This window comes from Panthera leo, chromosome B2, assembly GCF_018350215.1.
Source record: "Panthera leo isolate Ple1 chromosome B2, P.leo_Ple1_pat1.1, whole genome shotgun sequence".
NCBI classification, from domain to species: domain Eukaryota; kingdom Metazoa; phylum Chordata; class Mammalia; order Carnivora; family Felidae; genus Panthera; species Panthera leo.
This window is the reverse complement of record NC_056683.1, coordinates 143,671,495-143,688,266: the sequence shown is the minus strand read 5'-3', so window position 1 is coordinate 143,688,266 and position 16,772 is coordinate 143,671,495. Positions and strand designations below refer to the sequence as shown.

Here is a 16,772-nt window from a genome sequence, read left to right as displayed (position 1 = left end):
ACTCTGAAGTAAGTAATGCTGAAGAGAAGACCCTGAGCAAGAGGAATAACTAACAGGGTAAAGAGAGGGCAAAAGACTCCACTCTCCAGGCCGTCTTCTCTTAAAAGTATACTTCACTGGGGCACCTGGGTGGCTCAGTCGGTCAGGCGGCCGACGTCGGCTCAGGTCATGATCTCGCGGTCCGTGAGTTCGAGCCCCGCGTTGGGCTCTGTGCTGACAGCGAGCCTGGAGCCTGTTTCAGATTCTGTGTCTCCCTCTCTCTGACCCTCCCCTGTTCATGCTCTGTCTCTCCCTGTCTCAAAAATAAATAAAATGTTGAAAAAAAATTTTTTTAAAGTATACTTCACTGTACTGAAAACTGCTGTGCGCGCACACACACACACGCATACACACACGGCAGGGGAAGGGAAAATAGGATTTTCCCCCCACTTAGGGGCCACTCTATTTGAAAAAATGTAAATACAGATCAGTGTTTTAGAGAAAAATAAAATATCAAAGGTATTCGTATATTCCAACTTCAATTTTCCTCTAAAATTAATCCTAAATTCTAAACCTCCCTTTACAATTGCTGTGTTTTAAGGATAACCAACCAAGAGAACAGCCCGGAAGGGCCAGGGTAAGATGTGCTCTTACTCTCAACTTGAGGAAATTACACTGTTTTCAAGGAAGAAATATTCAGATCCTAACCTCGCCCACCTTCTTCACCACTATCACTCAGTGGATAAGCGCTGTGCCATTCTCCTGACTTAATCTCAAGGGACAAGGGACAAAGTACAACAGCACCTTTTTTTATTTTTGGTAGAGCCATGTAGTTGTTCAAAGTGAGGGTCACAACCCATTTGTGGGTAATAAAATCAATTTAATGCATCATGGTGAACAACTTTTTTAACAGAACAGAATTATCAGAGTGTATCATATAAGGCCAAACGTTACCTGATAAATTTTTATTTCACTTATATAACATACACATACTGTTGTAAAATTTATTTCTTACTGTAGGTCACAGTCACGGCCAGAGTTTCAATATCACTACCCCAGAACAGAAATGACAATCTTACTGTCTGCTTAATCTAGAGACTGAGCACAGAAAAGAACTGCAAGATAACTAAAAAGGTTTGAGCAGTGGTTCCTCTTTATTCTGTGAACTTAAAGTTTCGTGAGAAAAAAAAAAAGGTGTGTACAACGAGTTCGGGGGAGCTTGGGGGGAGGTGCATTTTTTCCTGAAAATGAATCTTTCATCACTGCTGTACGCTGTAAACTCTAATCAATCCGGAAAATAGTATCCCCCAGTTGCCGAGTAACTGGTCACGTGGGTATGAGCGGATGCTGGCCTAGGCAGTCAGGTGGCTGAAGGGCACCTTTAGCTTTGGACCCTAACCGGGGGAGCACAGTGTGACATAAAAGGAAGGGAAGCAAGAGCCTGGAGACCTGGATCCTCAACTGTAACCTTGGTGAGGCGGTAGCCCCTCTAGGTGTCTTTTCTCATCTCTAAAATGAAGGGCACGGCTCCAAATTCCCTTCCAGCTCCAATTCTTGTAATTCTACAAGCAACGACTGAGAGGTGGGACGAAATAAATAGTAACAGTCCTACCACCCGTAAGACTGGCACTGTAAGTGCTTAATTCCTTATTCGAATAAGAACGAAAGAAAATCAAGTTATAATGACATTTTTAGGTTCCTACATAAAAAGACTTTAGGATTTTTAATGGCACAATAAAAATAATGCATGTATTAAATTTCCTTCCAAAATATTCCCACTGACAGAGTAAAAAGGTTGACAATTTCTATTAATTTTACGTCTCCCAACTAGCTGTCCTCTAAGAAGCCCTATTCAGAACATTCTACAGTTCAGCAGTATCCTCAAATAGCCTGCTCACATGCACAAAAAGCTTCCACTGAAAACATCAAATCTGATCAGCTTTAAAGCTTAGTACCCACTTTTCTCCACAGAAGGCTTATTTCTTCTGAAATTATGCTGAAATCAAATCCACTTACGAAATGCTTTTGACAGAATGCCTAATATCCTCTTAATAGCTTTCCCTGCTACTTTATAAACATTTGGCATCCAAATGATCCCTGAGACTAATACTTCCACAGATGTCTGCAAAATATGTCAAATGAATGTTCTTACAGGTAAGAAACAAATTCTCACTCTGCCTATGCTGTTAGTGAATAAATATCTATGGCAAATCACACTCCATTATATGAGTCTGAGGTCTGTGAGATACAAGAAAGTACCTACCACACCTACTTTCCAAAGGAATAATGCTCCTTTGAAAACACAGTGGTTTTGCATAGGCCTCTTAGAGAGGGGAAGGCATTTTAACATAATATACATGACGAAGATATATATTCTAAATAGTTCTATAAATATGGAAACTATCATGAAGCAAACACTGTGTTTTTGTCACTCTCACGTTATTTTTTTTTAATTTCTTTATTAAATTTTTTTCACGTTTATTTATTTTTGAGAGAGAGAGGGACAGAGCATGAGGAGGGCAGGGGCAGAGAGAGAAGGAGACACAGAATCTGAAGCAGGCTCCAGGCTCTGAGCTGTCAGCACAGAGCTCGACGTGAGATCCTGACCTGAGCCGAAGTCGGCCGCTCAACTGACTGAGCCACCCAGGCGCCCCACTGCTCATGTTATTTCTAACCTATAAATTCTGTTACCCAGGATGAGGTAATTAAAGAAAACCATCTCGATATAGTCAGTGCAGTTAGTTCATAGATACTAAAAACACGTTTTAAAAAAGAAAATTTAAGTAATTAAAATAATTTAATTTAAATTCTGGCAACCATATTCTCTTTATATAAAACATAGAATCTCATCAATTCCAATTTTAGTAACAATTCCAAGTAAGGACACGTAAAATTATAAATGTACTAGTTAAGCATTTAGGTTCTATAATTAGCTTTTTATTATAAAATAAGAACATGTAACATGGTAATTACAAAAAACTTAGGAAAAAGTTAGTATGTATCCTTTCAATCCTTTTTCTATGTAGATACATACTTTTTCAAAATGGGATCTATACTGAGCATTAGTTAGGATTAAGAAGCCCAACTCAAACTATTCACAATTTAAGCAAAAATAGAGAATTTATGAACTCACATTTCAAATCAAGAGAAAAATGGGGGTAAACCTAGCATAAAAAGAAATTGACCAAAGAGCCCTTTTGACCCCTCTGCTCTTTCTCTGGGGATTAATGTTACTGCCTGAAAGCAAAGTACTTCTCCATGAGACTGACTACAGCTTCAGGGAGCCAGCTCCAGGCTCAGAACTCCACATTATATACATTTTGGTTATTTTATACACATATGTATAGTTGTTAAAAAGAGCACTGCTCTCCTCCAGCTCCAATTGCAAAGAACCGGCTCGGGTCAAGTGTCCATCCCTACGGCCAGGAACACCGAGGAAGACGGCAGGTCCAACCTGAAGCAGGGAGCTAGAGCCAATAGAGAAAGAGAGGACAATGGGAACAGGGAGGGCAAAGGAAGGACAGACACACTGGCGGAGAAATACGTACCAGCTGTGCAGCCACCTCACGTTCTGGCTGCTATGTTCTGCAAAAAGCTTTCCTACTCTGTTACTGAATGCAGTGATGGGTACGTAAACATCAGAACTACTTGAGAATCTTTTTAAAACCAGGTACTCAGGTCCCACTTATCTATAAAGCCTTTTCTGGAAGGAGTTCTATCATGAGCATGTTTCCATGTCACTGAATATTCTTTTTAAAAAAGCGGGGGTTTCAATAGCGGCACTGAATTCTAACATGGTTCTAAATTTTTTCATTTTAATGATTTAAATCCAGAAAAACCACATACCATCATGATCTTTTTTTGAACATAATACTCCCGAGAGTCAAAAAGCATTTTATGAAAGCAGCAACCACTGCCACACCTCTTTCAGAAAGTATGCCCAGGATTCTTTGTGGGGGGTGGCTTCAGGGGGGTGGGTTATGCGGTGGGTGGAGACAGTTAGGTGACCTTGAGACTTACCACTACTAAAAACCTAGCACTGAGGGTTTTTTTAAACAAATGTCTCTAAGGGACAAGGATACAACATACCTCAAAGTATAGCCAGAAAAGCAAAGTCTGTCATAGTCTAATTAAAGTAAGACTGAAGATTATAAACAAACACAGTATAACGCAACTAGCGGAGGGAAGTGAGTGATGAGAAGGGGAAAAAAGCAGCCTGTGCAGAGTCTAGGGAAATGAAAGCTTACGAGTAAAACTCTGTCACACGCCTCTCATACTAGAAGAAGGAGGTACAAGCCAACCTCCCCGGTCTGTTGACATGAGTTGCTAAGATCATTCGACCAATTTCCCTTGTTGATGTCATGTTCGCCAATCCACTTCCTAATTGTACTCTGGCTTTCTACAGGCAAGAAGAATACAGTGGAGACAAAGCTGAGCAGGGGCTGAAGCACAGGACCCGGAACTTATCCTGCCGAGGGAATGCCAGCTCAAAAAGACCCACAGCAGTCACTGCCCAAACTCCTTTTCTGACATTTCTTCTATTTTCTCTTTAAAGAAACAATTTCCAATGGTCTACTTTTAGGCAACATGCAAATGTCTCCAAAAGGAATGGATACCACCGAGTCAAGTAAGAAGGCTGAGACAACAGAATGCTATGAGTAAAGAGATAATCATTGAGGAATGAGGAATTATTAAGTAACAGGAAGTTATTAAAGCAAATGTATCCAGTAAGCAGTCAAATCCTTATATCCCCATTTTTCAGGTAGAGCTCAGAACAAGATTTACAAGACACCGAGAGAAGACACGGGAGGAAGTAGAAGCAACTTCCAACAATATGGCAATTAAAGGGAACTACAAAGTCCTTCTTGAAAGACTAGCTGTGCCCATTTCAGAACGCGAGAAAGCTTCTGCCTTCGCTGGAGCCCTTTGTTGCTGCTGCTGCTGCATGGTCACTGCTTCTCTGCCGGAAGCCACCCCCACCAATGGGATCTAACGTTGTAATGGTCTCAAGCCACGCCCATCACTGAGGCGGCCCAGGCAGTCTGCAGCTGCACCAGAAGGTGGATTTCTCCAGGGAGGGTAGGTGACCTCCAATGTCAAGACTGAAACACGGAGGCTCAAAGGGGACATTCAAGTTGAGAGAGAGAAGGGGCACGAGATTCAAGAACTCTTTTGTAGTGAAACCCATTTTTTTTTTCAAATGAACTTATGGCAACATATTACATAAATAGTAAACAAAGGTAACTTAGCTTAAAAAAGGGTGATTTTAAAGTTCACATAACATGCACTTTTCAAGGTCAAGAAGTGGGAACAATGAGGCTGTTTTAACATACATATTTTAAACGAAAAGTTACAGATAGGAGCGGTCTTTTACCAGCCTTAATATCGGAGTTCTGTGTTTTTTTAAGTGCAGATTCAAGAAATCCCAAAAGTAAATTGTTCCAAATTGTTTTTAACGTCTCTCTTTATCATCTCAGGATCTTCCTACAAATGACCCAGAAGCTTGAAAAATTCTAAGACATGTTTACTTCTAAGTTAAATCACGAACAGCCGCCACCCTTCTAATTCCTTATCAGAAGCAAGGGCAAGAACTACCCGGTGCCCGCCAGTAGGCAGTACAACTATTAGCACTGTCACCTCTCAACCTGTTTTGTGTTCCTTGGTGACTGTGTGACCCTCACGTCAGCACGCACCAAGCAGATGTGCAGGGCTGGCACCGGTCACGGCGGTGCGCTGGCCAACATGTGCAGACCTGCGTTCTGCAAAAGACCTGGGCATTAGAACAGCCTTCCTAATCAATGACATGTTAACATAAAGTACACGAACAAAGATGGCCGAAGAGTTTTATTCTGTCTGTCCCCAGACCAGTTACCTTGGCAGCACAAATCACCACGTCATTGGTCTCCAGGATTAAAATGTGGCATCTGTCATTTTGAACACGCATATGGAGCTTCTTTAAAATCGTTACAAACATAAATAAAAGCAGTCCAAATAAATACTTGCAGAATCCTGGAAGCATGTTGTCCTAATGATCTACAGTAAGTCCGTCAGGGGTCAGCTCTGTGTACTGAACAGGTGGTGGTGACAATGATGGTGTATGAAAGACAAAATAACAGCTTTGTCAAATAATCTGTTTTACAGATTTGCTATTGTAAAATTAACTGCAATGTTGCTAAGAAAAATATCTCTAAGATCTTCTTGTTCTGCACACTGCTGTTCACTTCAAGTTGGATGAAGCCCATTTATCCTGACCTATTTTTATTATAACAAAGGCAGACCAAAACCTGACTGAAAAATCAAGGTTTCTTTTTACAGTTGGCGAAGCAGTCCCTTTTCAGCACATTTCCACTTCTCTCTTTACTTTTACCTAAGAAGGTTCACATCTATTTCTTTCCAAAGTACCGTTACACAGAATTATAAACTTCTGATCTGCCCATCTGGGTAATAAAATCACGCCTCGGGGTGCCTGGGTGGCTTGGTTGGTTAAGCTCAGGTCATGATCTCACGGTCCGTGAGTTCGAGCCCCGCGTCGGGCTCTGTGCTGACAGCTCAGAGCCTGGAGTCTGTTTCAGATTCTGTGTCTCCCTCTCTCTCTCACCTCCCCTGTTCATGCTCTATCTCTCTCTGTCTCAAAAATAAATAAACATTAAAAAAAATTTAAAAAATTTAAAAAAAAAAATCATACCTCTTCTTCAGGGTGTTTAAGGATGTGTAATGTGCAACCAGACCTGAGTTCAACTAGCTGTGAAACCTTAGACAAGACACTTAACCTTTGTGTCTCTGTTTCTTCATTCGTAAAGAGAAATAACAGGCCCTACCTAATAGGGTTGTTGTAAGGATTAAGCAAAGAAAATGGCACATTTTAAGTAGTTAATGAGTGTTCACTATTCTTCTTCTTCTTCAAGTTTATTTAGTTTTGACAGAGAAAGGAGCAGAAGCGCTTGCACAAGCGAGGGAGGGGCAGAGAGAGAGGGAGACTCCCTCTCTCCCAAGCAGGCTCCTTGCTGTCAGTGCAGAGCCCAATGCGGGGCTCAACCTCACAAACCGTGAGATCCTGACCTGAGCCGAAATCAAGAGTCTGATGCTTAGTGGACTGAGCCACCCAGGAGCCCCTCGCTATTATTATTCTTAAAGAAAAACTTACATGAGTCAAAATGCCCAAAGATAACCTACTAACAAATTCATACAACAAGCTTTTTGATAAACTTCTAAAAACGCTAGATGCATTCAAAAGGAACAAAATGAATTCTCATTACACCATGTACTATTATTTAGAGAAGCTGCTCCTTAAAAGTTCACAGAAGTATCTCAGAATTTAGGGAAACGAAGAATGACTTTCACAACTTATAAAAATAAAACAAATCTGTTTGGGCTGACCCGGTCGACAAGCAAGAATATGGCGCCTGTGTTCAGTTCTAACTACAGCTACAGAAATTGTTTTAAATGTCTTGAAGCAGGAAAACTAAAGACACTCGCCTTATTCGTGGAACTACAGAGCAAGACAGTAATGCAGGAGGAACTCGGCAGGTATTTTCACTATAAGGGACAGGGGGCAGCAGTTTGCAAGTTTACTCTGGGATGCAAAGGACAGGGGGTAAGAGGACGTTTGAACATACAAACACAGGCAATACAAGAGGTAAATTCTTAGTTACGGTGAGTCTGACTTCCCAATCAGGAAAAAAAAAAAAAAAAAAAAAAGGTGACATGAAACGAATTAACAGAGTCTCTAAGGCACAGAATGCAACAAATGCTTTGGGTACCAAAGTTCCATCTTAGAGCTTCAGGCGGTAGCAAAGTTTTAGAGAAATCAATCCTGGACTTTACGTGCACGTGTGAGCAACAATCTGCACAATGCTACTACTGAAGGCGGTAAAGGGCCCTCAGGAAGGGAAACCAACCTGCCTGTTTGCGGAGACGAAGTGCAGTTTCGCACTGGAGAGACGGCAAGCAAACGAACGGGGGAGGGGGGTTGCAAAAGGAGGGCAGGAGGAGAACGCAGGGGAACCGCCAGTGCGTGTCTGCTTCACGAGTGTCTACTTCTTCACTCGATTTGAGGCAGAGGAGAGGGAGCATTTTTCGTTTAGCCACGATGGAAGCAATTTCTGCGCGGCCCCCGGTCTGAAGCTGGCGGCGGGGACGAGGTCACAGTTCCCGCAGGACCAGGGGTGCCCCACTACGCTCCCGGCCCCGCCGCGTTCCGGGCGGGCACCGAAGCTGCAGCGACGGCCGGCGGGCTGGACGCTCGGGCGGCCCCGCGGTCTCGGGCAGGGGTCCCTCGGCAGACTCGGCCGCGGTGCCCTCGGTCCCAGGGCTGCACCCCGCCCCTCTGACCCGGGCCGCGGAGCCTGGATGCTGCCCTCACCACCTGGCGGGAAGCGCAGGCCCCCACGCCCCCTTGGCCTCCGACCGAGCTCAGGCCGGGCCGCGACCGGCTTTCGGCGCCGGGCCGCTGCGGCAGCCCCCACTCACCTCGCCGGCCGGCAGCGCTCCGGCTCGGGCTCAGGCTCGGGTCCCGGCGGCGGCGGTGGCGGCTCCTCCATGGCGGGGGTGACGGCGAAGGCGGGCGGGGGGACCAGCTCGGCGGCGGCGGCGGCTTCTCTCATCCGTGCACGGGGCCTCGCATGGCCGCGGCGGGCGGTAAGCTGCAGCCTGGCGCGGGGAACCGAAGCCCCGAAGTGCGGGAGTGACTCGGCTCCGCCTCCGCCTCTAGCCCGCCGCAGGAGCCGCTCGCGCCGCGGCCATCTTGGGAACGGCGACCGGCCAGCGCCGGGCTACGGCGGGCGGCGAGGGACAAGCCTCCGAGGGCGGCGGCGGCGGCGGGCGCGGCAGCGGACGGGCGGGGAGCCGGCGAGGGGAGGGGCGCGGGGAACGGCGCCGGGGGCCGGCGGCGTGGGCGACCGAGGCGGCGGCCCGGGAGGCACGTCGGGGCCACTTGGCCCGGGGGCCGGGGGCCCGCGACGGCCACCTGATTTCGCTAGCGGGGAGTGTGCGCCGGGCCGTGCCCGCCCTTGCTCCCGGGGCGGCCGGTGGGGGGCTGGCGCGGGGGACCCCGGGAGGGGCCGCGCGGCCCGGATTAGGCGGCGACCGGAGACTTTGAAGGGCGCCGTGAAGTTTAGCAAATGGATCGCCGCCAAAGGTGATGCCATGCTCAGAAATAGGGCTCAGTGCAACGCAGACGCTCACGACCCACACGCGGGCCTGGGGGCTCCGAGGGTCCCGTGAGTCCGGGGGAGGGTGGGGCGCACTGGTGAACGTGCAGCCTTCCGCCTGCACGTGAAACTCGGGTTTCTGAGACTAAACAAAGTCTCGGGACACGCAGAGCATTAAAGCTACCCTCTTATCAACAGGGCAGAAAAGAACATTGATCTAACCTCGCCTCAGTATCACAAGGTGGTTTTGATCTTCCGGAAACCCGAGCGGGAGTGCTGCTACGGTGTGGAGAAAAGAATTCTACAGATTTCTTCAGAGTTACAGCAATACTCTTGAAATTCCAGTGCATCCTGTGCCCTTGGAGAGAACTTGGGGCTTCACAGTTTTAAGTTGCACATATTTACAAAACTTCCCACAGGGTGAAGTCCAGAGTAAATTCAAAATCAGCATCTTTTAAAATTAAGTATATTTCTGTTCATTCAAACGTGCTGGTTTTTAAAACTTAATTCGGTGGAGCTCGAATATGTAAAACACGCGTTGGATGAATGTTGGTAGGAAAACTGGCTGAGATAGAAAACTTTAAATATGATCATATTTAAAGGCAGTTGTGAAATTATCTATATTTCTCTCAAAGTACCTTCCAGAAATTTCTACGTCAATCTACCGTATCACGGTAGTCTGTACTGACATTCATTTTATTTATTCAACAACATTCATTCAACAAATACCTATCAAATGCATATATGTGCTAGGAACTGTACTAGATAGTGAGGATATAGCAGTGAGCAAAACAGACCGTATCTTTTCCTGGTCGAGCTAACATCCTAGTTAAGCAAGGCAAAGAGAAAGAAAAAAGAAAAAGAAACAAGCGAGCATATAGCATCCCAGCCAGTGTAACGGCTATGCAGATGTCTGCTGGGAAAGACTGGAGAGGGGAATGCTGTTTTTATAGAGAGAGTGTGTGCATGCACAAGTGAGGGAGGGGCGGAGAGAGAACAGAATGGGACTCCATCCCAGGAACTATGAGATCAAGACCTGAGCTGAAAACCGAGAGTCCCACGCTTAACCTACTGAGCTACCCAGGGTTGTGAGGAGAATGCAGTTTCACCAAGATTGGGTAAGATGATTAAATGATTTGGGCATACAACCATTCTTACTTACTGAATTTCAAATTGTCTTTTGAGACAGTTGTATGACCAAATCTGTTAACTTTACCTTCACTAAATCATATTTAAGTATTTTAATACTTAATAAGTGTTAAAGTATCTATTAATTATTTATTTATTATTTGGATAAGTCTTGGTTCACAAATAATTCCTGAGGACTGTCTGAGCCTGTGGCCTATCTTCAGGTCTCCAAGCTTGCTTGCAAGTCTATATTTGATATATAGACGAACATTTGAGAGATGCGTGGTTTGTTGTTTTAATTTCCACTTGAAGATGCTATCTATTTTAGCATGAACCCCAAATGAACTTACATTTAACTAATCACCGAAGGCACCAGGTGTAGAAACCTCAGTTAACTAGTACTAAATATTCAATGTAAGTGCAGTGAAGTTTTTCTTCACTTAAGGTAATTTTGTGTTAGGCATCCCCCCTTTTTTATTCCTCGTGTTCACCTCCTGTTCTGGGCCACCTCATTTCAGCAATCCACTATTCCGGATTCTGAGATCTGAATGGGTTTCCTTCTTATCCACACACCCTTCAAAATTGCACCTGACCTGTGCTCTCTGACTTGGTGGTGAACTGTAGCAGCCTCGATTCAATCAGAGTTCTGAACCACCAGGCGCCCCTGTAACTCATTTTAAAGTAAAGAAACTTATGAAGGGCTATGTGAATTCAGTCTTGAGAACAGAGAGTGAGAGGCAATCTAACTATAATAGTTCGTTAATGTGAAAAATAAAAACACCCACATCCTGAATGCGATGATATTTACTAGCCCCCTGACTAGCGGGTCCCAAATCCCGGCAAATTTTACCTCCCCTGTGGCATCCATGCACTTCTCTCCATTCTCCAGTTCAGCCCGCCATCATGTGTCACCTAGATCACAGCCAGCCTCCAGGTCTCCCTGCCCCTCACACGGCAGTCGGCAGTCGGGGGCCACACTAATCTTCCCACATCTGCATCCAAACACATCACCCTCTTACCTAATGCATTTTATTAGCATCTCATTGCTGTCAATGAGAATAAAGTCCATAAAAAGCCTTTCTGAGTTCTTCAAAAGCTCCGTAGTTGGTCCCATGACTAGGATTGTGCCCAAGCAGTTCCTATGCTGTGACACCACCCTTTCTACCTGGCTGGTGCTCTCCCAGGGCAGGAGGGAGAGCCGTGCACTCTGGCAGGCTAAGAACTGGCATCTATTCAAACAATAATTTAAAAAATGTGTTCATATATGTTATATATGTATGTTATATATATATGTGATATATATGTAATTATATTATATAATATGTAATATATATACATGTCACTTACTAATCCATGTCCAGTGTGTGAAGAAATCCCAGCAAAGTATTTCCCAGCTTTCTGTAATTCTGGTTCTCTACTTAATTTTCCTGTATAATTTTCCAGGCCAGAAGCCTTCTTGGAAGGCATATTAAAAATGTTAAATGTTATATACGCAGATAAATCCCTCTAGGAGCGCCTGGTGGCTCAGTCAGTAAGCTTCCAACTTCAGCTCAGGTCATGATCTCACGGTTCGTGAGTTCAAGCCCCGCATCGGGCTCTGTGCTGACAGCTCAGAGCCTGGAGCCTGCTTCAGATTGTGTCTCCCTCTCTCTCTGCTCCTCCCCCACTCACACTCTGTCTCTTTCTCAAACGTAAATAAACATTAAAAAAAAAAAAATCCCTCTCCTGTAAACAGCATTATGCCATATATTCTTTGATGTTGGTATTCCAACCAAGTGTGACAGCTGACTTTAATGGAGCTGATATACACACACATACACACAAGGCACAAAAATACTCCACGAATATAAACCAGCATCTGGCAGTGACTTCTTGTTATCTTAATTTCCACTTAAGGGTACTCTCTGTTTTAGCAGGAACCAAACAAGTTTCAGCAATCATGTAAGGCATCTTGTGTAACTGGTGCTAAATATTCAGTTTAAGGGCAGTGACCGCTGGCCCCCACAGCACCCACCACCTCCTCCAGCCCACAGATTCCTTTTCTGCCTTCTCCACTAGAGATGTGCTCCTTCAGGATCGGAGCCTTCTGTCATCCGCCACTGTGACTCCTCACCACCAAGTGAACCGTCCTGGAGGGAGGGGACCACGGTGTCACCTGGCTGTCTCTGGTGCCAGCACAGTGTTCAATACATCATAGGAACTAGTAAACAGTGTTGCACTCGGGAGGTAGGTGTTATTTTTAACAGTGATGAACTGTTATTACAGTTAGATTTTTGTCTCTAAATGTATCCCTGTTATCACATGACTGGTCTCATTGCCTTTAATCATGTTCTTAAAAACAATGACAACAAAATCTGCAGAGGAGTGCCTCTCTCTGTCCTCAAGACTGGGTTCACGTTGCCCTTATTAAATTTCATTACTTTAAAATGAGTCACAAAAGCTAGATTCAAGTTTTACTGAAGATCCAGTTTAGTTAGAGGTTGAGCTATGTAACATTCTCAGCTTTGCTTACTATGAATATTAGGCCCAATTTTGACACATGCTACCCCTATTATGAAGCCTCAGACTGGTAGGTAGGTAGGTAGATAGATAATAGATGATGGATGGATGGATGGATGGATGATATAGATAGATGATAGATGATGGATGGATGGATGGATGGATGGACGGATGGATAGACAGATGATAGATAGCCACATAGATAAATGGATGGATGGATAGATAGACAGACAGACAGGAAGACTTCCCCAGCCATTCCCTCTCCTCTCCAGTGGCTCCCTGGAGCCCTGCCCAGCTCTGCAGAGGCAGAAACACAAAAGCCCAGACATCCTCATCTGCTCATGACCAGGGAGGGCTGACTTATTTCCACTCTGGCACATGCCACGGAAGTCCAGCTCAGAAACAGCAATAAAAGCTTCACTCCCATTGAAGAAAAGCTAAACTGAGCATTACACACATAGGTCTTTTGTTTTCCATAGTGATACAGTGACATCTATTTCTGACTAGTAAAACACAAAACATATTGGATACGTACAGAAGATAATTAGTCCTTGGAACACTGAAGCTTCGCCCTTGAGGAGTTAGGTAAAATCTCCCCTGGGTTTTCTGAGGGGTGATTTGCCTGTTCTTGTTATTTGTCCAGCCGGACACCAATCATCCCTTATTTCAGACGTTCTCCTCTGTACAAAGGAATCATTAAACGATGGATAAAAAGGTCACTCTCCTTTTCAATGGTTACAGGAGTATGAATGAGAACAATAGAGGGAAAGGAATTGTACTCCAACTTGTGAAAAGTCAGGCCAGAGAAGGGGGCGTGTGCTCCAGAGATGCACAGAGGGAAGAGCCCTTCACCCGATTTCCTTCTGGAAGTGCAGACAGTAGAAGTCAAGAGAGCATACACTTCTTCAGCCCTGCTCAGCAGTCTCAGTTCAGCTCTCCAGGGTCCCGCCAACCTGAGCTTTGAGCATTTAAATCCCCAGGGGAGCCCACCCTTCTCGCTAGCCAAACAGCGCTCTCATTTCCCCACCAAAACGTCTACAGACCTTGCCAGATCCTCTCCCTTCCGTTCCGCTTTCAGACGTCCAGGTGCCAGCTTTAGAGAACCATGCCCCTGCAAGTGCACTTCCCAAATGAATTTCAGATCCCTTCAGTCCCTACACGTGGACTTCACACAGGACACGGAGTGGATGACACCGGCGACGAGCTCCTGGACCCTCTGCCCGAGGCTTCTGCTCCTCGCTTTCTTCTGCCAAAGTCACTCCTCCTTGCAAACGCAGATGAAGGTTCTCCCAAACCACTCTGGAAAGACATCTCTGAGCTCCACCACCCGTCTGTCCTAACCTGACAACTGGGCGGTGCCTTAATGTCCCCGTAACATCTTTTTAAAATTTTTTTAAAAAGTTTACTTATTTGGGGGCGGGGGGTTGACTGGGGGAGGGGCAAAGAGAGAGGGAGAGAGAATCCCAAGCAGGCTCCCTGCTGTCAGTGTGAGGCCCAACACAGGGCTCAATCCCAGGACCCTAGGATCATGATCTGAGCCAAAATCAAAAGTCAGATGCTCAGCCTACTGAGCCACCCAGGCGCCCCTGTCCCGGTAAACATCTTGGGCAAATCCTCACTTTAGCACTACCTCCCTATCTGCATCTATACGTTCGGTTGATTACATGTGTCTTTCCTCGCCTGTGACCTTCTAGAGAGCGGGAAATACTTCTTGCTATTGCTGTCTCTTCCGGACCTAAAATAACACACCGCTCGTAGTACATGTTCAGTAAAATGTCCGTTGAAAAAACGAACTGGATGGATGAGTGAACATATGGACAGACAGAGACACGGATGGATCCAATTGGGGAAATAAGCCTTGGATAAAAATCACTCAAGACTCTAAGGAGCATCATAAGGCAGCTTTTTAAAGTATAACAGACGTTCTAAAGGGTCAGAGACAATCAAGGTGAACACAAGTAAAGACGAAAAGTTACATAAAAAACAGGCATTCAATATGAGGGGTAAAAGCAATGTTATTTCATATCCTGTGAGGCTTCAAGTCACAAAACAGAAGAACGGAACAGAAATAACCTGGATTTTTAGACTGACAGTGAAGAATCTTAATGACCCCTTTGGTTGTTTGTATATATACACTTACACACCAACAAATAAAAGGTTCTGACTTTATTCTGGTTGAAGTAAAAGAACAATAGTGATGGATAAATGTTAAAATGGAGTTTAAAACACTGATTTTTATTGAGATACGACTCTGATGCACATCGGAAATATTTTGAGCCAACAGACTTATAACCAAAGGCCAGAAATAAGTTCCCAGAAGTCAAAGACCTATCCTTCTGAAGTGTACATTTTCAGAGTAGTTTTGCAACAGGAAACCTTTGAATTAAAACCATTCTTCAAAGCCACCTATCTAACCGCCTTCTCAGAGCAAGATTTTTCTCTTCATTAAGTACAGACATGTCCAAGGCTTGAATTTGTCAGTTTCACAAGACAGTCTCTTCTGTATTTTGACAACTCTTATTCTTTGAAAATCAATGTTTATAATAATTCCAAACCTGCCTCCTTAATACGTCTACCCAATGTTCTATCTAAGACAAAGCAAAATAAAAGTTCAGCATTTGAGAACAGCTATTGTGTGGTTCTCCCCAAAAATGGCAACAAAAAAGTCTTCAAAAGCTTTTTTCCAGATTCATCATCCTGTCCCCTCCACTTCAGACTTGGGTAGTGTAGGCTAGCAATGACTCCACAGGAAGATCTTTCTGACAATGGTTTACTTGACAATTCAGATCCGATTACAGTAGTTTTGCTTAAACTAATCACAGAATTCGAAAGCCAAAGCAAAAAGTGCCTGGTCTGGGTGGGAGGACACCAACATGACCATAGCCATGAAACAAAATGCCACCTGCTTGGGATAATTCAGGGCAGAATGCACTTCTAGTAGAGTGGAGGAATAAGTCATAAGTCACCTGTGGGGGAAAAAATCAGTTTACATTAGGTTTGAGCAGGATTATTAAAAGAAGTTTGGAAAGTTAAGATCTAGATCAATGGGTCTTCCGTTTGGCTGCAGGGCAGAACTACCTGGGGACGTCTTAAACACATTAATGCTTGGATCCCACCCCTCTTCTACATCTGAGATTAACTGGTCTGGGACAGGTCCCCAGCATCCACAGGCTGAGAAAATTGCTCAGGTGATTCTAATGTCCAGCCAGGGTCAGAACCACGGTCACGGACCCCAACCTTCAACCGCAGGATGGCTTAGGAAACACGGTCTAAGAGTATTCCTCAATGATTTACTCAGGGCCCAATCTGAACAACATTGCGTGGCCTCAAGCTGGGAATACAGAGGTCTGGATAACCAGCCGCTGGTCCTCACGGGAAATGTCGCCCAGTGGGGACCCAAGAGGCCCTGCAAACACAGAACTTTCCAGCATAGCCTTGACTGCATTGGGTGTTCACAAGGGTGCTGCCCCACCCTGTTTTTTGCCTCCCCCCATGGGTCACAGACCTGTGCTGCCAGTCATCCAGTGCCTGCAAACAGTGGCTCAAGATATTCTGACCGATTTTCTAGTTGTTTATAGGCAGCTGGGTGTAGGAGTATCCCAGGGCCTCCATAATCCCCAGGTACCACAAACAGCAGGGCTTAAGACAACAATTTATTCTCTCACACTTCTGATGGCCAGAAGTCCAGAATCGAGGGGTCAGCAAAGTTGCTTCCTTCTTGGGGCTCAGAGGAAGAGTCTGTTCATGTCACTGTCATGGATTCTGGTGGCAGCCAGCAACTCGGCTTCCCGCCACGTGGCTGTCTTCTGTCTGTCTCTGTGGTCTCTTCTCATAAGGACGACACTCATAACGGATTAAGGGCCCACCCTGCTCCAGTAGGACCTCACCTTAATTAATTACATTGGTAACAACCCTATTTCTCACAGGGTCATACTCTGAGGTTCTGGCAAGGACGTGAATTTAAGGGTGACCGTGTTCAACCCCATGCAACGGGTCATGGTGGTCCTTGTCACTCCA

General features: G+C 45.1%; 1 protein-coding gene across 1 annotated transcript in view; it reads right to left on the bottom strand.

The window, feature by feature from the left end:
• The window catches only part of MAP3K4 (mitogen-activated protein kinase kinase kinase 4), a 112,718-nt gene extending 103,992 nt beyond the window's left edge, over positions 1–8,726 (bottom strand). The window contains exon 1 of the mRNA XM_042940231.1: positions 8,449–8,726. Within this exon, the coding sequence (XP_042796165.1) occupies positions 8,449–8,582 (134 nt within the window). The 5' untranslated portion in view covers positions 8,583–8,726. The remainder of the gene's footprint in view (positions 1–8,448) is intronic.
• Positions 8,727–16,772: the final 8,046 nt, after the last annotated feature.